Source organism: Brienomyrus brachyistius, chromosome 13, assembly GCF_023856365.1.
Source record: "Brienomyrus brachyistius isolate T26 chromosome 13, BBRACH_0.4, whole genome shotgun sequence".
Classification (NCBI taxonomy): Eukaryota; Metazoa; Chordata; class Actinopteri; order Osteoglossiformes; family Mormyridae; genus Brienomyrus; species Brienomyrus brachyistius.
Window position 1 is genome coordinate 21,059,291 of NC_064545.1, and position 21,907 is coordinate 21,081,197.

Consider the following 21,907-nt stretch of genomic DNA (forward strand, 5'->3'; position numbering starts at 1 on the left):
TTTAATCAGAAATTGGATTTAATCATATGAAAATGCTATAATCTACTTCTTTCTAGATTAGATTTTACTTTAGATTTATATGAAACTGAATGCCATATAATTATCACTGTTTTTAACTAGTCTATGATTAGATTGTCCCAGATTCTTTGCTTTTAAGTATCCCGCTGTTTTATATAAATTTGTCTTTTCTATGCAATATATTACTGTTAATTGCATTCTAATTGCTGTGTTGAACTTCGCTTGTCTAATGGGATTAGCGCTTGTAATTATTTTTAAATAATACATCAGCGCATTCATCAACTACAATTATTGAAATATGGGAATGGACTGAAATATCCTTTTTATAACCTTATCTTTTGTCAGCATTAAGGTTAATTGCCTGATAGTAAGCAGTTTCACTAAGGGCGTGGTTCATTAAGGCGTTAGACTTGGCAGGAAATCATCTCGTCTTGTCCATCATCTTTATATTTATTTTTTGTGTGGGTGTCTGCTTACGTAGATGACTAATGTGTTATCCGCTGCCTTGACATTGCATTGGTGTATCTGTTTAGTATGTTCAGACTTGTTACTGGGCATTGATTGGAAGCTCAGTCTAGATGCACTTATGCGTAATTGACTCCTTGACAGCATGTGTGTTTGCAAAGTGCTATTTTCCTTGCTTATGTGTTGCTGTGGACAAAAGCAGTGGGTAAATACAGATAAATGTAAAGATGTCAGACTTATATACTGTATAATAAATACAAGTTTGCCCTGAAACAGAATGTATCTGTATTTTAAATACAAGGCTCTCACGTTTCACCAAATGTTTGGAGTGAGATTACATCGGTTAGGGGCTAAACGTGTCTTATGGTCAGTGTGTGACACTTCAGGGCCGAGCCGACCACATTCATCGGATATTGCTGTTACACTTAATCCCACCTTTTCTGTACTCCATCTGTGGCTGCATCCATATAATAACGTGCTTGCAGCGGAACACGTAACTTGTTTAGAAATTTACCTGGAAACAACGAATGTCCAACTCAATTGGGACGATTATGAACTCGGTGGAAAACTCCACTCCGTATGCCTGCGCCTCGTCCATTAATTCTGTATAACGGGACACCTTGGTGGGCGTTATACCTTATTCTCAGCGTGAGAAACACAAGGTGTGGCATGTGAGCGTGAGAACTGGTTGAAATTCGTGTGTCTCACAGTCAATGCGTGACACTTGAGAGCCCTATGAATACTAAATTCCAAATTAAAAATATAAAACAAAGTGTAGATGGATATCTTAATATGACCCACTGCAGCTGATTTAAATCCGAAGCATGTCAAAGTGAACAGGCCATTAGCTTTCAGATGCATTAGCTCTGTTTTGTTAATAATAGAAGAGATTTATGAATAAAGTATTGATTCACTGTGCTGGTGCTGCATGCCAGTGCTGCTTTACAAGTTACTCAGGTAGATGAGTGTTTCCAAGAAAGGGGAGTTCTCAAGGAGAAGGAGATGATGGAACGTAAGGAAATGGAATGACCTCAGGTGGCAGCAATAACCATTTCTTCTGCAGTCTCCCAGGTCTGGTCAATATGGACAAAAATGATGCACACGATGATCTTGCTACCCAGGTTGCAGATGCTGGAGGCCATCTGTAAGCACTGGGAGGGCCCCATCAGCCTGGCCCTCTACATGTCTGACGCCGAGGCCCAGCAGTTCCTGCGCTACGCCCAGTCCTCGGAGCTGCTGAAGAACCGCAGGAACGTGGGTTACCACGTGGTCTACAAGGAGGGCCAGTTCTACCCCGTCAACCTGCTGCGCAACGTCGCCCTGAGGCACGCCAGCACCGCGTACGTCTTCCTGGCCGACGTCGACTTCCTGCCCATGTACGGCCTCTACAGTTACCTCAGGTGAGCCACACTCGGTGCGCACCATGTAATGGCACCCATGGGAAGGGGAAGACACCAGTAAATGTAACGTGTATTCAGCTCTGGAATAAATGAAGAGACCACAGCACAATATTTAGTTTCACCCACTTCTCAATTAATGGGTGTCCATAGGTTGAAATGGGGTGCAGGTCCCTTTAAGGATGAGCCGCGGCATTTGCGCTGCACCTGAGACAAATTTAGTCACGTGATACTCGGTGACTAGTCTGGTGGCTATATTATGAAGTCAGCTGGGAAGTTGAGGTGAGCGGCAAGATTAAGGGCCGAGTGTTCGCACCTTCTCCCTCTGGATTGGGTTCCTGCTGGTTTCGTTTTGGCGGCGTGGTTTAGCTGGTGAGCACAGAGTGCCATTCTGTTGTAGGGCGCCGCTGTTTAAGTTGCGTTGGGAGCAGCCCGAGACTGTCCCGAACTGGAGCGTTCTCGTGGTGAACAGTGAGGGCTGTGTGGCCTCATGGTGATTTGCTGGTATGTAGCTCTTTAATCAATGTGATGTTTGCATTAACTGGGTCCTGGTTGATGTCAGTGTTGCCTGTTTTATTAGGTTATATGGTGATCTAGTTTGGTCATTCCCCGTATGCGCAGAGGAATTACTTGGTATGAATGTGATACGCAAGTGCTACCAGGAGTTGTTTGGTCAATATGGCCCCACATTGCTTGACCTGCCTTCAGTTTTTTCAGCCCCTAGTTCGGTTCAGCAGGCACTGCAGCATTGCCACCAGGCAGTCCTTCGGCCCATTTTGGAAGGAGGTACTAGGGTGAACGTTTGGCGAGTTCCAGGGGGCTCTCCTAAGATGGTAGCGGCGACTTGTTCAGAGCAGTATTCCGGCTCAGGCGTGCTGTTTGAACCAATAGATTCAGGGTTGCCAGATGGGTTGTTGATTTCTCCAGACCTTGTACAAGTGCAACGGGGCACAGTGTACATTCCAGTGGTGAATGTAGGTACCATAGAACGAGTTCTTCATCCTTGCACGAGATTGGGTCGAGTGAGTGCTGTTTCAATTGTTAGTCTGCCTAAAGGGGTGGTGGAGGTTCAGTCTATCATGGCCCAGTCCATAGACCCACGGCTGGCTATAGAGGAGCAGATTATGGAGGTGGATCTCTCCCCACTGACTAGTTCGGAGCAGGAGCAGATTCGGGCTCTGTTATTGAAATATTCATCTGTATTTTCTGCACACGAGGGAGACTTCGGTTGTACTACTTTCCCATGACATTCCGTTGTTGGACTCGGTTCCAGTGAAGCAGCGCTTTCGGTGTATTCCACCTTCTGATTATGAGGCTGGTAAGGTAAGGCCCACACAAATCAGCTCCTTCAGACGCATTTCATAAGGGAAAGTAGCAGCCCTTTTGCCTCGCCCATCGTTTTGGTTAGGAAGAAAGATGGGAGTTTGAGGATGTGTGTGGATTATCGGCAGTTGAATGCTAAGACTCGAAAGGATGCCTTCCCTTTACCACGTATTGAGGAATCTCTAGACATGTTGTTGGTTGCCCACTGGTTCTCCACTATGGATTTAGCCAGTGGATACAATCAGATGCCTGTCTCTGAGGCCGACCGGGCCAAACTGCTTTCTGTACACCATTTGGTTTATTTGAGTGGAATAGAATACCTTTTGGCCTGTGCAATGCCCCTAGTACATTCCAGAGACTGATGCAACGTATGTTTGGGGATCAGCAGTGTCATTCTGTTTTGCTCTTTCTTAATGACATTGTGGTTTTTTCATCCACTGTAGCACAACATCTTCAAGGCCAGAACGCCTGTAACTTGGCTTTAATACCTACTGGGTATCACTGGAGTGCTTTGTGGTGTTTATGGTGTGTGTGTGTAGTGGGATATTGCTGTGATTACTGTATTACTGTATCTGCGTGACTTTACTTGTATTTGTCTGCTCTGAATTACCAGGTAATCCAGTTGGGGTGTAGGTGGTACAGGAGACCCTCTTGTGTTACGGTATATGCCACTCTGGTTAATTGTCTCAGGGAGGTGTTTCACCCCCTTAAGAGTGGGAACGGAGGGTGGGTTTGTGTAGACCTTGAAACTGGAAGCGGCTATCCAGTTAGCTTCTTAGTGCCCTGTCCTTGTTATCCTTGTTGGTGCAGTGTAACAAAATAAATACTAGTTTTATAGAATCCTGTCTCTGCTTCGTTGCGGTAACGAACTTGTGAGCCCTCTCTGTGCATCTGTAGGAGGTCTGTAGATAGTGCACTTAATTAATTCCTAGGTGGTACAGTAGTTATCCCCTAGGTGGCGTAGTCAACAAATTTCAAGTCTGACCTTCGTGACGCCAAACTTGCTTTATGGGACTTCAGTCCTGCCTCTAGGAGCCTGATACATACTGTCCTAGCAGTGCACTTCACATCTGCACTTAATTTCCCATTCCTTCTGAAGGTCACTTGATGGCATCCTCAGTGCTCTTACTTCACACTTTGGCACTGTGAATAACTCCAATTCATGACGAACTGTCAGATAAGTTAACAGTCATCTCAGGCATTAGAAAGTTGCTTCTGCCCTCTTCCTGGCTGGTTTTTGGTCATTCCCAGTGTCTCCTGCTTCACTTTGTTCTTGTGACCTGCTGTCTTAGAAATTTTGAACCTGGAAGCAACCTGCTGCTCAGTGTAGCCTTCTGCCATCAGGGCCAGGATTAAACCAGGATTAAACCAGGATTAAACCAGGATTAAACCATCAATAATATGCTACATAGTTCTTTTGTTTTGATAACTTGTATTATCATTGTATCACCACTAGCCTCTGTGACTGTGATCAAAAGGTTGCCAGTATGAATCCCGTGCTTGTCAGAGTATCCACATCCCTGTTGGACCCTTGAGCAAGGTCCTTAACCGCTAGACAAATGCTCTAGGGGCGCCGGATGGGCAGCTGACCCTGCGCTTTGACTCCAAGCTTTGCTCTCTCCTCTCTATGGATCCATGTCATTAAAAAAGGAGAGCAGGATGTGATCTGCAATCATTTACATCACGGTTCATTTCACAATGCTGATAGGAAGTGGGTGAATGTAAAAAGATTTAAGTGAGCAACAAAATGCATGGAGGGTATTTGTGGATTAAATTAATCACTGATATTCATCCTGAGAGGAAATTTATTTTTATGGAAACTTGTTATAGTAATACTGGAATCCTGTGAGAGACTCCATACCCACAAAGGCTTTGTACTAGGTGCATGGGTATGTAAAATGGATGGATGTTTGAGGCGCTATAAAGTCACAAGGTGCATCCCTTCACAAGAAGCACTTGTTTGGACTCATATTTTCATGGACTTCTGTTTGTGCAACCAGTAACATGACTCAGTGCTCTTAGTTCACACGTTGGCATTGTGAATAAGTGCAAATAGCAGTTGTCTGTTGAGTGCTCACATTCATTCTGTTACTGTCATGTTTTCATTTCCACTCTTGAACTGTATATATCATGTTTGTTTCTGGCATCTTTTTCAAACGTTAAGTCTTTCACACTTTGCAGAGAGCTGTCAGTCAGTAACATACATTCCATTGCATATAATATACTGATACGCGATTCCTTGTGAGCACAGTTAATAATGCAAGCGTCATGATTTTATGATGCCTGTTACTAATGTTTTCACAATGTATTAGAATGTTGAGGTATTTTTTTCCTGCAGGAAGTCCGTCCTGCAGCTGGACATGGGTCACACCAAGAAGGCGCTGGTGGTACCAGCCTTTGAGACCCTGAGGTACCGTCTCTCCTTCCCCAAATCCAAAGCTGAGCTCCTCTCCATGCTGGACATGGGGACCCTCTACACGTTCAGGTAAAACCTAATCATGTGATCACATTACGTAATGCTGATTGGTCGAGAGAAATATTAAGTTTATAAGCCATCTGTGCTTCTTTGCTTGTCTATGCACATGTCAGGTACCACGTATGGACCAAGGGCCACGCACCGACCAACTACGCCAAGTGGCGGACGGCCACCACCCCCTACAAGGTGGAGTGGGAGCCCGATTTCGAGCCCTACGTAGTGGTGCGGCGGGACTGTCCCGAGTACGACCAGAGGTTTGTAGGGTTTGGCTGGAACAAAGTCTCCCACGTCATGGAGCTGGACGCCCAGGTAGGTAGGACGGTGCTTACGGACTTAGTGCTGAGTGATCCGAGCACAGTGGCATTCGGGGCACCATGCTGAGCGTAAAGTCTGGAAAATTAAACTTCTCTCTCCTTCCATCTCCAGGAGTATGACTTGGTGGTCCTACCTAATGCCTTCATGATCCACATGCCTCACGCTCCCAGTTTTGACATCTCCAAGTTCCGCTCCAGCCCCAGCTACAGGTCCTGTCTGAGCGTGCTCAAGGAGGAGTTCCACCAGGATCTGTCCCGAAAGTACGGCGCCAATGCTCTCAAGTATCTCACAGCTGAGAGGAATATCTGAAACTCAGTTGCTGTAGGAGTTCAGGTCGACGGCGAGTGTCATGTTTCTGACCGTGGTCTCTTAACCAAATGTTTGCCAGGAGAAGGTCGCAAAGTGGACACGGCTGTTGTACCTGTGAGCATAAATATATAATAAAATATACAGCTGTGTAAATGGGTAAAGCATAAACGGAATAAAAGTTATACTCTAGGTTGCTTTTAATAAGAGCATCTGCTAAGTAATGAAAACAGATATTCTTTTTTGAAATGTCTATGAGTGCGTCCGGACCTCCGAATGTGTAAAAATTATGTGAACGAATCTTTTAAGGGGATTAAATGGTAATGTGTGTTAATTAGGTGAGGAAACGCTTAGCACACCGTATTTATATTAATTGCAATATTTTTATGTACGTAAATGATTTACACAGTAACAGTTATGTTTATATTTACATTATAAATTATATATGAATTGTTTATTCCTGTATTTTTCCCCTCAGAGGTAAAAGAAATGTCTTATTCTCTGTGTATAAATGGTACGAGCTTGGGAAGTTTCCAGAAAGGTATTTTAGTGCTTGTGTTGCATTCTTTCACTTACCCAGTGATGTGTTACGAATGAAACTGGCTGCTTTTAAGTCAGTTTGCTCAATGATATTTACTGTCGCTTTACCAAATAATTTATTGCCGTTTCCAGCCAGTTATACTTACGTTTGTATAATTATTATTATGTCTCTTACTGCCTGTCAACCATATTAATCATAAATTATTGCACTATTCAGGTCAAGGGAGAGTCAAAGGAAGTTGGTAAAATTTTTTGGTATTATTTAATTTCATGTTTTATTGTGCTTTGGGGGAATCTTTTGTAAGACTATTTAACCTTAGAGATGACTTGCGCTGTTGCTCTGGCCCATCTGTTTTGGTTCAACTTAAGATTTGCATTAATGCTATCACCTTCCCCCCCCCCCCTCCACATCCCCATCCCTTGATGGAGCAATCTGATCATTATGAGGCCCAAGTGGAACAGTTCCATTGGGAGGAGGGCTACCACAGACAGTATCTGTAAGGTACTCTGCAGTGAGCTCACTGTATGTGGGGTGTCATTAGCAAGAGCGCAGTGACGACAATGACTGCCTTCGGAGATTACCGCATGCCATGCCATTGTGAAGACACCCACAAACTGCAGTAAATGCCAGTGCCTTTGCTGTATTCAGAGAGAAATGGTACTGATTGTGTAAAAGGAGGAGCTGTGTACCTGGCAGTGTATTTGTCGTTGTTGACTTAAATCATTCTTATTTTTCTATTACACAACTGCTTTGAATAAAATTATTCTTTTTGTACTTGTCTCACTTCTGTCTTTGCGGGAAAATATAAAGTCAAAAGTTGGATTACATTATATTTATTTAGCTAAAGGGGCCCGTTAGGGGCCTCGCTCAGGGGCCCGACTGTGAAATCGCTCTGTTCTGAACCGGCGACCTTCTGCGCACAGACACAGCATCCCAACCCACGCGCTCAGCCACACATACATGATTCATTACTTCGAATGTAAAAAACACATTTGGGAACTTACGTAGCTATTTAAAAAATATGTAGTGATTTATGCAAACCCAAACAAAGTGGCATAAAGTAACTGCAGATCTGAAAGTGTTTCCAGGCACTTACTAGTTGTTCTGTCAAAGTTAAGCATGCTGGCCTTGCTCCAATGATGAGGCGTCTTTTGGGAAATGCATTAAATCTGCGGTTATGAGGTATTAACCAGAACTAATACACACCTGACAGATGGAAAAGGGGAAGCCTGGAAGTCTTTAAAAGAACGAAGTGCATTCCGCCCTATGAAGCTGCTGATTGTCTCTAACATCTGGTAATCCTTGCGCCATTAAAGTCTTTTACGTACCACCGAACACCAATTTCAGGTGTATTGGTAACTGCTATCATTTATCTTTGCAGGCTGGATTGGTGCACTGATTTATTAACCATTGCATATGTCTCTAATCCATAAACACAACTGCAGCAGTAATAATGTTTGACACAAAAGGTGTTTATCACGGCTGACATGACTAGAACTAGAAAGTTCTATGATTTCCATATATTTGGTAAATGCTTGACCAGAATGGTTCCTATTCCAGAAAACACAGGATGCAAGTGAAATTAAAGAACTGCAGGACAGAAACTTAGTCTTACGACAGATGCACATTAAAACTGAATGGGGTGTCAAATGACTGAATGAATTAGCAGCTATGGATGCACATTTGGCAACGTTATTGAGAGTGCGGTGAGAGCAATATGGTAGAAGCATCAGATGATAGCTACATAACATTCAGTACTGTGGAAAGCTGCGCTGGTGATCCCTATCAGCGCTGCTCTGCTATACCATTAGGGAAGCCTCAGAGGTCTCTGCAAATATACAGTTACCAAGAGCATTTAATGATGGTGCGGAACAGGGTGTGTTTGACTTGGGAGTGATCAGTACACAGACACAGGCTGTAGCCCATTAATCTGCCTCTGACTATAAAGCAACGCAAAGTTGAGCAGAGCATCTGAAGCTCAATCATTGCTCTTCTCTGTACTTTTGGGTTTTAGATCCTGAAAGGCTCTTCAAGTCAAACTGAATTGAAAACGCGTGTCGATACATTTGACTGGTTTTCGATTGTATTACGGAGAGGGTTACATAAAACGCGGAGAGATTTCAAGACGGTTAAATTAATGTCAGTAAAACACTAACACAGCAGAGAACTTAATTATGACTAACCAGATCCATTGGCCTTACTGCTCAGAATCCAAGGACAATTATGGCTCTAATTATTTTGTTTCAGCGTGAAGTGAGACCGCAATTAGCCCCATCCAGGGGCCTGTGTTACCCGCTTCCCCGTAGACGTGGTTGTGAACAGTATGAAAAATAAAGATATACTGTAAAATACAAGAATAAAAAACATAAAAATAAATCTAAGAATTACCCTCCAAGGTAAAGAAAGAAAATTTAGTGATGGTGGAAAAGTGCAGTGATGATTCAGAGTGAGTTACATTGTAAGTCTATTGATTAACAAATAAGTATAAACCACAAGGACATTTTCTTCTTTTTCTATAAAGATGACGTCTGATTTTCACCTGGTCACTCTGTCACTCTATAGCAATCAAACTGGACAGAAATAATCATTTTCTCTCCTATATTTATGTCAATCTGTCAGCAAACTAGATTATTCACTGAATAAAAACGATACTTTGGCTTTAAAGGTTAGAAAAATTGTTTTTTTTCCCCATTATTTTTGTTCTGCCATAAAATTGAAAAAGAAAGAAATCCAATTTTTGTGATGTATTTATTTTTGATTGCCAATAAATAGAAGGAGGAGATTTTATTGTGACTTTTGAATTGTGACATATTATTGGCCAGTTTAAAGCTGATAGATAAACCTGTTGATTGGTCACCACAATCCTATAACAACTGTCGCCCCCGGAGATTCCACACAGACATCTGGAGAAAGAAAAACAAATTTTTGATTTCCTTCACAGGAGTGACAAAATCTTCCTGCCTTGCATATCTAAACGGCACAATATGGTGAATTTTCTTCCTACACTTAATACTGGCAAACGTCTTTACTGTGTGTGTGTATGTGTGTGTGTGTGTGTGTCTGTGTGTGTGTATATGTGTGTGTGTGTGTCTGTGTGTGTGTGTGTGTGTGTGTGTGTATATAATGCTCACACAAAGTCTTGAGAAGCTTGCTTAAATGCTGCATAATAAGCCAGTTGACAAGCAATGTTTAACATTCCTGCACATATTTTCCATACAGAAATGTTCTTGTATTTTTTTGACTGACTCATTCAGTTCAGTTCTGTTCTTGCCATTTTGATATTAATTGCATTGGTTCCCAAAGAGATACTAAACATACATCTGGTGTTTTACGTTATTGCAAAGGTGTTACTAATTAAAAAGCACTCGATTGCTTGTCAACTTATTAACTCTTAAGAGTTTAGTACTATAACTGGGGTTTCAATTTATTACTACTGGACATTAATGTTTTACTTAAAATTAAATCTACTGGTTATCTCTAATGTGATATATAACAAACTTTAACACCACAGGACGTATTTTTAGATAATCTTACTCGTCAAATTCATTGGCCTTATTGCTCACAATCCAAGGACAATTATGGTTGTAATTATTTTATTTCAGCCTAAAGTGAAAAACCAATTAACCCCATCCAGGGGCCTGTTTCATGGCTTCCCTGGGAAGTGGCTGGGAATGCTACCAGAAATATTCTTTAAATAGTAATTAAATACTGAGAAAAATAAGAATAAAAACACAATAATTAAAAACACAAATAAAACAAGCAAACATGAAAATTGCCAGCCGATCTAAATTGGGCAATTTTCCAAGCAGCTGGTCTGGATTAAACAGGTAGGGGTGTGTGGGTTCATGCTGAGGGGCAGCATGTCCTTGGGGGGCACCAAGCAGGGCCAGCCCTCATGACTCTCGCCCCCCCCCCTCCCCATCCCATTCACAAATGTCTTTTAACAAGTGAATGCAATCAGATGTCTCATATTTAATATGACTGTATATTGTTCCTATAATGTGGCTGACAAATACGGGTCACTGTAATGTTTTCCGTCACATTTCTGAATTTGCTGAGCTTCCAGTCAGCTCTGGATTTACCCAGAGGCACTTGACCTTTCGCTGACCTTTCATGACCTGCTCGTGCGATCCTCCTGTGTGCCACGCCCCCTTCTTACCGCATGTGGAATCCCCATGCTCTCAGCTGTGTCTAGTTGTTGTTAATTGATTCTAGTATTTAGTGCTTCCAAGTCTGACTTACCCCTGTCCGGTCATTGACGTTTGTATGCGTTTAGTCCTGTGTTTGATGATTTCCCCTAATAAACCCCCTGTTTGCCTGAATTCATGGCATTTTGTGCTGCTGGCTGAAATAGGCAAAATGCACTTTACTTGTTGCTTAGTGTCAGGGCTATGCTTTCAGATTTCAGTGAAATATTACTTATGCAATAAGAAACTATTTATATAAATACATTTATATAAATACATAAAATATATTTTAAACATGATATGAAATGCCAAATTTTAACCCAACAACTTATTTGTTTTAAAAATATTTATCGTAAAACATTTTCAGTTCCCGGAAAAAAGTTTATTTGGCATTGATGTACATTGACTCATTCTGCAAAACTTTTTAAATCGGCTATAAATGTTTTCCAGGGAACTGATTACTTTGCTGATTCAGAAAAGAGAACTTGAACTGTGATTGCAATCAAGGATAATAGTAAGTCTGCAGTAATAAAAGCTTGATATTGCTGAATATTTTGTTAATCTTTGATAGTGTTTCATTATTCATTGCTCCGTGGCCATTACTCTGCTAATTTAGCAGGATATTTTATTTAAGTATGAGTGTGAGCCATTTCGAAGTGACTTGTGTACTCATCCGCATGTGTAGATGTGAAACCATGGGACAATTTAACAGCAATGAAGGGAAGAAACGATAATATGTATAAATCAATTTGATAGGAACAAACTCGAGAGCAGCTGACTTAAAGGTTCACTTCAGTTTTACTTTGAGGTGAAGCTCAGTTGACACATAACCATTCAATCTTGATTCCCAGGGACACCTGATAGATAATCAGGATTATTGTAATTGTGACAGTCAAACAAAAATGTCCACACACTTGTTTGCTTGCAGGTGGCAGAGAAAAGGTGAAAATTTGTGTTAAAATTTTATTTATTTTTTTTTTGTCAGTCTTAGCTGTCAAAACCAAGAGAAATACCTTGGACCGTTTTAGACATCTCAACTGAGTTGCCAGTGTGATACTTTACGTATGTTTGTGCCCTTGTACATTTATGTTATTAACATTGTCTTTTGCCTCTGTCCTGGGAGTACAATGGAGATTAATAACAGTGGGAGCATGAAAACAGAGAAAATGATTAAAACAGGATGTCTGAGCAAGCTGTTTTTTTCTCTGATACCAGCACATTCCTCATAGAGATAGATAGGAATCTCTTTCACCAGCATTGAAAAACTAATTTTATTTTCTCAATGCTGTTTTTTTTTATATTCAGTCTTTTAAGGACATTTTTAAGAGGTAGGATCCTGCAGGGGTGTGGTGGGTGTTTGGATCATAAATAAGTGCACATGTACGTAATCATGCTGATTCTATTGTGCATAATTACATTGAGTGTAATTAAAATGCAGTACTTCAAGATGAGCACTGAAAATGAGCACCTGAAGTAACAGGAAACTGTTAAATGTGCTTTCACTCTACATTACTGGAACTCCAGGCGGAGTGGACAAAGCCACTCGCAAAATGAAAAACGTCGCATGTCATTTTAAATCGAAAGAACGGTTCAACAAATAATAATCCACAAATATCCATTCAGCTGGAGAAGATATAGGAAAACGTCAATGAGAAATGTCACAATAAAGACATCTTTTTACTCCCCTTGGTTGGTGCACCCATGCATCAACATTTAGGAGTTCATTAAAGGGAAGTATGGGATCAGTAATGAACTGCGAATTATCTTCCAGATTGTCTCCATTAATATTGCCTGTATCTCATGGGTCCTTTGGGTTAGGCTGTAATGAGAGTTACACATGGTGATGGGGGGGGGGCTGTAATGAAAGTTACACATGGTGATGGGGGGGGCAGAAGCCTTAGCTAACAAACAGAGCAGCTCTCTGGGTGAATGCAGATCAGGCTGCCCGACTGCCTGGAGAATCAGTGCCATGGAACGCAGCTAGTTAAACATGAATGAAAAATGTTTGGAACATGCAGGCATAAGCGCAGCCAGCACAGAAGGTCCTATTTATGTGGGAGATGAGAGGGGATTTAAGGTGACTTCAGAAAAGTCCGACAGGCAGTGCATGACAACTCACGTCATCGACTCCCATTTGGATGCCTACGTTGGATACTAATCTCTAACTTAATTATTGATATGTGCCCGGAGGTCCTGCTATGGGAGGCCAAGGGGTAAATCTCTGGGGTTTTACCCACCACTAAGTATAATTGTGGTTTGCCCTGGAACCAGCGTGTCACATACATGGAAAGTTAATTATTTACTGATCCACTGAGGGCAGTACAGAAATGCAATGGACTTTCTGAAAGGAAAAGAAACTCACTTCTTGTCTGCATAGAAACTGGCTTCCTTTTTGTATAATATAAATATTTGGGGGGAAAAATTGAAGACCGAATAGATACATTATTAATTCACACATTTTAAAATAACAAATGTCTACACCTAACTTGAAGGATTTATCTATTTTTTAGCTCAAGAAAAAATATTTATCACAGTGATTAGCTTGATTATCTTAAAACAAAGGCACAATTAGTGGAGGCTAGCCACAACCGCCCCACCATGCAGTTGTGCTCCACCTGGCTCAATTATTGGCTGTAGAATGCTAGCACCCTCCAGGAGAAATATGTATCAGGAGGTCATACAAATATAGGATGCGCTAGCTAAGTGGTACCACAGTGAATAGTTGCTCCATCATTCTTTCAAAAGTGGACGGGGCATTGCACAACCCGAAAGGCATGACTGTGAAATGCCACTGTCCTTGCCCCAGGAACAAAGCTGTCTTCTCTATATCCCTGGGAATTCTGCCAGTAACCACTGCACTAGTTCAAGGAGCTGAAACACCTAAAGCCCACAAGGGAGTCCAGGGCATCAAAAGTACATGGCACTGGATAATTGGGTCGTGTGATTGTATTCTGGGTTTTATAGTTGACCTAGAAGCCCCAGTAGTCATTGTTCTTCTTCAGAAAAACAGCTAGTGCTACCAATGGGCTGCAGGATAGTTGAGTGATGCCTCTTGCTCATTCCTCTTCACTGCCTCCCTCACCGAGTGACAACAAGCAGGGAAGAAGAAAGAAGGCTGGATGGACGTCTATCAATCAGAACTGCTGTTCAAAAAGGATGGTCCTTATGTAGATGATGAAGCCACCTACTTAGGATGTGTACCATCTCCCTGTGACAGACCACAGCTTTACCAATGTCACTGTCCGCCCTTTTGGTCAGGCATACTTTGTACCTAGCAACAGCCCACCCTTGAGAGCAGGACCATTTGACAGTACAGTGGTACCTGTACTCACGAGCGTCTGAGGCCACGAGTAACTTGAGTCACGAGCATTTTTATTTAATAAAATCTCGCTGTACCCACGAGCGATGTTTGGAGCCACGAGCGGTACCGCGAGCCCGCCTGCCTCGTTATCTCATTGTTTTTTTTTAGGCTAATGTAACAGTGTTACAAATTTCAGTTTTAAAACTTAATGAAAAGAACAAATGAACAGTCAGCAGTAACTTTTGTTAAAAAAAATATCTATTAAACTGAAACACACAGTTACACAGTTCGATTGCTTCAGCTGGCTCATTCTAACAGCTGTTTTGTGTTGCCGCGACATGCTATGATACGTATGTTTACATCCACTCTTGTAAATGTATGATGTTTTTTTTATATATAAAATGCTTCCTAAAGTTACTTAATGTAAGATACGTATGTACAGATGTGCTTTACAATACGAGAAAGAGGTACATATCCTTCCCACACAGGCTGATTGCCGTATCATAAGCAATTTTTTGTAAATTTGTGATAGCAATGATAATTTGCCTTTTTTCTACATTTTTATTAATAACACAATTTACTGTAATATTCTGGCTTGTTTTTCAATTTTCATTGTTGTTAGCAACAATTTTTTTTATGTTCGCTCTAGGCTACACCGAGCAGCCCAGCCTAACCTAGACTAGCCTATGGGACTTGGTCTCTTTCATGTACGGCCATAGCGCAGTTTTTTATGCATTTAAAGTGTGTCTAATATGACAGAAAATATGATATTCTCCATCAATACATCAATAGTGACAAAAAAGTCACTAAAGGCTCAATTATTGTGCCTATAAATGTTTTGCGTGAGGGTATTTTGGGGCCGGAAAACCAATTAATCCCTTTCCCATTATTCCTTATGGGAAAAATTGTTTGTAACCCATGAGAATTCGTACCCACGAGCTGTGTCTTCAAACCAGTTGTGCTTGTGGGTACAGGTCCAGTATCACTGTGCATGGGAGGAAGGCGAGGCGGCTGTGGCAGTGTTGAGTGACAGTTACCTCACTGTATTCCCGGAGATAAGGTGCTGGGTAGAGCGGAGGTCCCTATTCTGGCAGTGGAAGTGTACCAGTGGACTCCGTTGCCGTGGTACGTCCTGGCGTGTTGCCCTGGCTCTTTAGCTTCATCCTGCCCTCCCACTGACTGCTACATGGCACTGCCAGTGCCCAGTGGCACAGCACCAGCTCTAGCCATACTGCGTCTGCCGGCTGTAGAATCCTAGGTGTGGTGCTGTAGCCCGGCTGCTGCAATTCCTCTGGTGCAAATCCCCTTAGGAAGGCTAACAGTGTCAGGTCATTTTGGGCCTCCTGCAGGTAGTTGGGATATACATAGTTAGCCAGGGCATGCAGTCCAGTCACCAGCCACCCAACGTCTCTACCTTCTCCTGTCATTGGCTGGTAAGGAGATGCTGCAGGTTCTTGGGACCTGTGCCTACTGTAAGCATCGCTTGAGCGCTTGTCTCAGCCTGATGAGCTGGTGGTGGCCGCCAGGTCTTTTTGAACGTACCAAAAGTAGTAAACGCCACCGCTGTCCTATTCTAAAACAAGTGAACGCCTTCATGATGGAAAACGTAATTTTGTTTTTTTACATTTTTTTTTTTTTTTTTTATATATTCAGTTGAAAATTCCCAGTATGATCATTTGCATTAAATGTTCTCTGAATCTCTGCTCAAACTTCTTGTTCTGCGGAGAAGAAAATTTTCTTGCGGTTCTGATTATCCTGCTTCACAATCCAGTGTTTCCTTGTTAAATATCAGTTTAATGGAAGATGTTAAGTGTGAAAATTTTCACTAGCATGTTCCTGGAATTATACGCTTTGGATGGGTGTCAAAAACGATCACTATGGACACATACGGCGACTACTATTCAAAACTGTCTTGTCCAGACTTCACAAAGATTTAATTTGTTTTTGCTGAGCTGCAGGTACATCTGTGATGCTTTTCCCTTTATATTCTGTGCATGATGTACTGGATACTGCAATGCACATGTACTTATGTTTACGATACATCGAGCATCATGTTAGCTCCAAATTTGGCTCCAGCTGCATTTCCGTTTGCTCATAAATTTTTAAACAGTTGTGCATGCCCAGATATGTGCCTTATAACAACAAAAGCAACATGGCCTCCTACAGAACATGCTGGCTCAGTCTTCCGGAGTTTTCATTCCCACTTTAGATAATAGAGATGAATGGAACAATAAGTAGGAGGGCACTGAATAAAATGAATCATTCAGTGGCAACATGCTGAAGAGGCGTGCAGAAACAAATGGGTCTGTGAGCACAACAGACTTCTGTTCATCGCTGACCTTGTCTTGGAGGTCCCATAATCTCCATCTGAGAGTATGAAAATCCAAACTATGCCTAGGGCGCAAAATAGCAACTTGGTGACTAAGTAAACAAAGAATTATCAGTCATTCAGTCTATTATTATGTCAGAATTTCCTGGATGAGCAGTCGGAAGATGGAATAATGTATGCATCTTTGCAGAACTTCAGTTCTTATGTAAAAAAGTTGTTTTGGTAACCAAAATAGCAGCGACTCCAGTGTGTTATGAGTCATCCTTCTCACACTACACCTGCATGAAGACGGGCACAACAAAAGACAACATGGTCTAAGACAACGGGAACTTGTAATAGGAGTCATGAAGTGACACTCAGTGCCACTAAGTAGCAGATGATAGCTTTGTTAGGTCGAGATTATGTTATCTGGAGCCAATGGCCAGGAATTAGTGAGGCGGAGGGACCCCAGCATTCTAGAAATAAACCAAAAAGACAAGCTTTATGAAGCAAAACCACAAACCACTTTGCTCTCAATCCAAGGTGCCTCTAGTGAGCCCTGCTAAATGGAAACCCTTAATGGAAAGCAAAAGCAAGAATAAAAAAATGGAAAAGCATACAAATGTCATGTGTGTTGATGGTGTTGGTTGTCGCAATATAGGAAACAAATTTCAGATGTTGCTGTCTTCAAAGGCGAAATCTGATTGAAATGGCTTAGCGTCTGCATAATGACCTTTCTGCGTTCCCAGGCTCACACTCGCCACATTAGCGTTAGATTGAGAGAGATCACAATCTCATTTACTTCTACCAGTGCCCTAAATGCACAAGGAATCGCCTCGGCTTCCCACCGAAAAACAAAGACCAGGGCCTTGAGTCTCTGTGTGTGAAGGCATCACGCTTCATTTCTGAAAATGCAGTGAAAGACCAGGTTTGAGCCACAGGAAGTTCAGACTTCTGCTGCGGGATTCTGCTGTATATAGGTTTCTGGAAGGCTCAGCAGCACACGTTCACCTTCAGGGGAAGGGTTTTATTTTATTTTATTTTATACGAGGGCAGCTTTGACTGATTTAAGTGATAACGAGTAATGACAGGATATGTTTCCTATATTCTGTATTATACAGGTAGTACTTAGAATCTAGACAGAACAAAAATTGCAGATTTTCTTTCTTTTTAAGTTTGCAAGGTTCAATGAAATTGACAGAATATTGCAAGTTGTTCTTTTGTACACTCATTTAGCTGTGGCCCGTCATTATAATAAAGTCCCTCCCAATACTGGCTAAATCCTGTGCTTCTTAGGTGTTTTATTTTTTCTTAACTTCTTTTTAAAAGCTATAGTCCCCATAAGGATAGAACGGCTGGTCAGGCTTCTCACCTTCAAAAGGTCCTGCTCTCAAGGGTAGGATGTTGCTAGTTATCCTAGATACCTTCAACAGACAGACACTTGCTTTTTGAAAACCTAGGAAAATGATCATCGTTTCGTCTTTGAAAATTATTTACTGTATTGCTAAATCATTAAGGGGAATTTAGGGATATTTAAATGATGAATTAGTATGATGGTTCATTGTTGGATTTATCAGCAGTGACAGGTAATGATGTTGTGGTGCTGGGAGTGTTGCAATGGCCTAGTGAAAGCCTACTACTTCATTCGTCTCTGAAAGATGTACGCAATTTAAAACACATGAAATGTTTCGTATGCCTTCAGGAGCTTTTGTGATCTGTGAAGAATGGACACTTGCTAGCAAGGAAGAACAACAGCAACAAGACCGTCTGCTACCACCCAGGTCTGGTTCATATTTCTCTATACCCAAAATTATTTCTTTCTTCAGAATCCAGTGATTATGAAGCTTTTTTCTCTCTCTGATCTCACTGGTAGCTGAAATTCTCAGTTCCTGGCCTGTCTTTATGTTGTAAGGTCTCTATGGTCCCCGCTACTGGGAAATGACCCTCATATTCACTGTCTGTAACGGGACGGCGAGCTTTTGATTAATCTGGCTAAAACAGGCTGCTGCTTCGTCACTTTCAGCTATGCTACAACAGGCATCAAATGGGTCTCGAACATACATTTGTTACAATTAATAATGATACCCTCATTCTGGCTTCAAATGAAGAAAGCTACCGTCAGGTAATTGTTGCAGACCTACATTATTCCCTGCTGTTACCGATGCATTAATAACTCTTCTGTGATCAAAGGCTTGCCTTGGCTTCATATTATTATTTTTTTGTAATATCAGATGTGACAATATAATCCCAGTAATTTGTCGACTCCCAAACGTGAGGACATTTGTAAAAGCAATTTGCTCAAACATCAGCAATACCTGACCCTGAGACGTATTGTGCGTCATTACAGCTAGAGAAAATTCTGCAACCAGCCATGTTTTATTTGATCGACCAGGATGGCATATGCTAATATCTAGTTCTAAAGCATCTTTGTCAGTCCTTCTTTACCGTACAAAGAAAATAGTATAAAATTCAGTAAGACAATGGAATGGACAATAAATGAAGTTCATTGGTAACACCCACTCAATTTTATCGATTTAGTAGAAGCCTCCAAGCTCAACTGCCCTGTTAACCTGCTCACCAGTGGTGTGTTTAAACTTTATCCCACCCCCCCCCCCCCCACAAAACTACAATTTACATGTTCTACAAGCACCAGTGGGACTAGAAAGATGCAATAAAATGAGAAGTTAAGTGTTTAACACAGGAAATTCTGCTAAATAACTTTGACTTCACTACTCCCAGCACGCTTTTCACTGCCAAGAAGTTACATAACTATGACGGCAGGGTCGCTACAATATTCTGTGCACTATTTTATGTTTCATGTGCTTGAACATAATTACTCAGTAATATTCAATACTTTTGCATCACCGAAAATCTCGATAAAGTCTTGGCAGATTTACAGCTCGGCTTCGGCTGCCTGCGGCCGTCATAAGCTCCTAGGCCGTCAGGAGTTATCTCAAGTCTCAGAAGCCTCTTCCATGGGACCAGGGTGGACAGGACAGGTCTGATGAGCCTTGTTTCTGTTGCCCCATGTGCCCTTGCAACATGCCAAAGCTGTAACTTTAATTAGCTGGAGAAATGCCAGAAACAAACAGACAATAAAACAGACGCGGGGGAAATTCAAGATCGGATTAAAGTCAGCATTCTACATGCTAAGATTAGCTTTGCTTTTAAAAGAGTTTAACTTATTGGTTTTTAAACTGCGGAAAAAGAACTTTAGAAGCGCCTAATAAATATTTTTTTAAATAAAAATGGACAGATTTTTTTTTGTAAGTTTAAGAATGAATTATTAAGTTTAGTATGAATAATAGCAAAAACGTCTAGTGTTGCTTGCAGCTGTTGCAAGTGATGTCTTCTATGTGGAAGTGCTGAACTGTCGTGTGTGGGTCTTTTGAGGGGGGGGGACCAGTCCCCCATGTGGACCCTTGCTGAAGCTTCACGTCTGGCGCCTCCTCCACCCCCTAGCAATCTTCACCACCCAGTTTTGCTTCATCTCAAACAGCTCTATAGCTCCCTGAGTTGACGGTGGGGGATGGTAGCAGTACCGCTTGCCAGTGGGGGGCGGAGCCAGCTTGCTAGCTCGGATGGTGCCCCCTCAGAAGATGTCTATGTCATCTAAGGAGTTTACCTGCACTGCCAGGGACAGTCCAGAGTGGGTGATATGTGCACTGCATATCAGGTAGCTATGAAGCACTTTAGATCCCCTACCACTCATATCTCAAATGCATTCATGTTTTGCTATACTTAAAAAAGCCGAATCCCTCAACGATTCATGCTCCGATAATACGTGACTGTCCGCAACTGTTCCGATTCTCCTCCTGAGTTCCGCTCCTTTTGTGAGTCAGAGCTGGTCACCCTGCGAGCTCTGTGATGCCACCATTTTTAATGAATCTCCTTCATCATTGTCTGTACTCTGCTTGTCCTTCTCCCCGAGGATCTTGCTCCACAGATTTTTCTGCTGAGCTGCCAAAACCGTTAAATTATGAGATGACACTCTGTGCCATGACAGTGTGCAATGTACGTATGCTAAAATTAGACACCTATGTGATTCATTTGTCCAGAAAGTTCCAGCTAAACTTTGCGTTGGACTATAAAAAATCTTCTTGCCGCACTTGGTTTTGGGAAGTTCTGCCCATGAATCTTACTTTCAGACCAGCTGGTAGAAGCAGGTCGAAACAACAACTGGAAAACGCAGTTTATGGGCTTAACAATTGCAGAGATAAAGTCAATGCATAGCAAACTTCAAATTCATAAAGCACAAATATGTGGTTCATGTGCTAAGCTATGGAAAAATTTAATATATTGTTATTTTTAATTAAGGTCATTTCAATCTGGATTATTTATATATGGCAGCTTAGCGTTTTGTGCAATATTGGAACCTTTATCAAATTTCCATATAACTGGAAGGTTTTACCATTGGAATTTTTAGAGATCCTTCTCTTTAACTATACTTTTTTTTAAACTGTTACATTTTATCAAGAAGGGTATTCCATAAGTTTAAGGGGGAAGTGTTGGCTTATGTAGACAGACGGCATTTCAAAATAAAAGCACACAGACCATTTCAGTCTCGCATCACCTGTTTATGCTATTCCACCCCCACAACATCTCTGTCTGTGTTTCTCAGCTATGACGTCTTAATAGGCCATCAAAAGCCTCTCGAGGTTTTATTCCTTTCAGCAGACTCTGGGCCAAAGGTAATGCATTACTGTTTGCTCAAGCATTCTCATGCTGCCGTAACTGAAACCATCAAGCCTAGAAACGCCTCCCTTCACAAAGGAACAATAAAATTGATGACTGCAGAATGGATATATGGGAGGGTTGGGGTCAGAGTGATTCTAGCCTGCATAGTATGTGTATAAATATTATTCTATTCTTCTAACACTCTTATTTCTGCGTTATTGCACGCGGACTTGCTGTAGTGCTGCATTTGGGGTTTTACCACTTCTCAGAAAATAGGTCGGAGGAGGCCGTACGTTCTCAGGAAACGCTGCTCATTGTCAGCACTGTCCTTGGCTTCGTCGCCATCATCAGATCCATAACCGGCAGAGCGATCTGAGGTCAGGGAGGAAAGGGAGAGAGATCTTCAAACTGAGACTGAGCCAGCATGGATATCTGCTCCCGTGATTCCGCGCATAGTTGGTGTGAAATGTCATCATCTTGCCTTGAGCGAGCTGAGTTCTGTCCTCCTGTGATCAATAGCTAAAACCCATATGTAATGTGTTTGATGATCTGGACGGTCTCCAATGGGGAATATAAAACAGGACCAAGAATCC

General features: G+C 41.8%; 1 protein-coding gene across 22 annotated transcripts in view; it reads left to right on the top strand.

Annotated features, from left to right (window-relative positions):
• The window catches only part of large2 (LARGE xylosyl- and glucuronyltransferase 2), a 239,339-nt gene that overhangs the window by 68,485 nt on the left and 148,947 nt on the right, over window positions 1–21,907 (top strand). For 20 of the 22 annotated variants that reach the window (XM_048972636.1, XM_048972602.1, XM_048972613.1 and 17 more), the window contains 4 exons: window positions 1,605–1,883; window positions 5,542–5,688; window positions 5,793–5,988; window positions 6,106–7,615. The exons of the other annotated variants lie outside the window; for them this stretch is intronic. In XM_048972636.1, coding sequence (XP_048828593.1) covers window positions 1,605–1,883; window positions 5,542–5,688; window positions 5,793–5,988; window positions 6,106–6,303 — 820 coding nt within the window. In that variant the 3' untranslated portion in view covers window positions 6,304–7,615. Of the gene's footprint in view, window positions 1–1,604; window positions 1,884–5,541; window positions 5,689–5,792; window positions 5,989–6,105; window positions 7,616–21,907 lie in introns of those variants that run through there. 22 annotated transcript variants of the gene reach the window in all.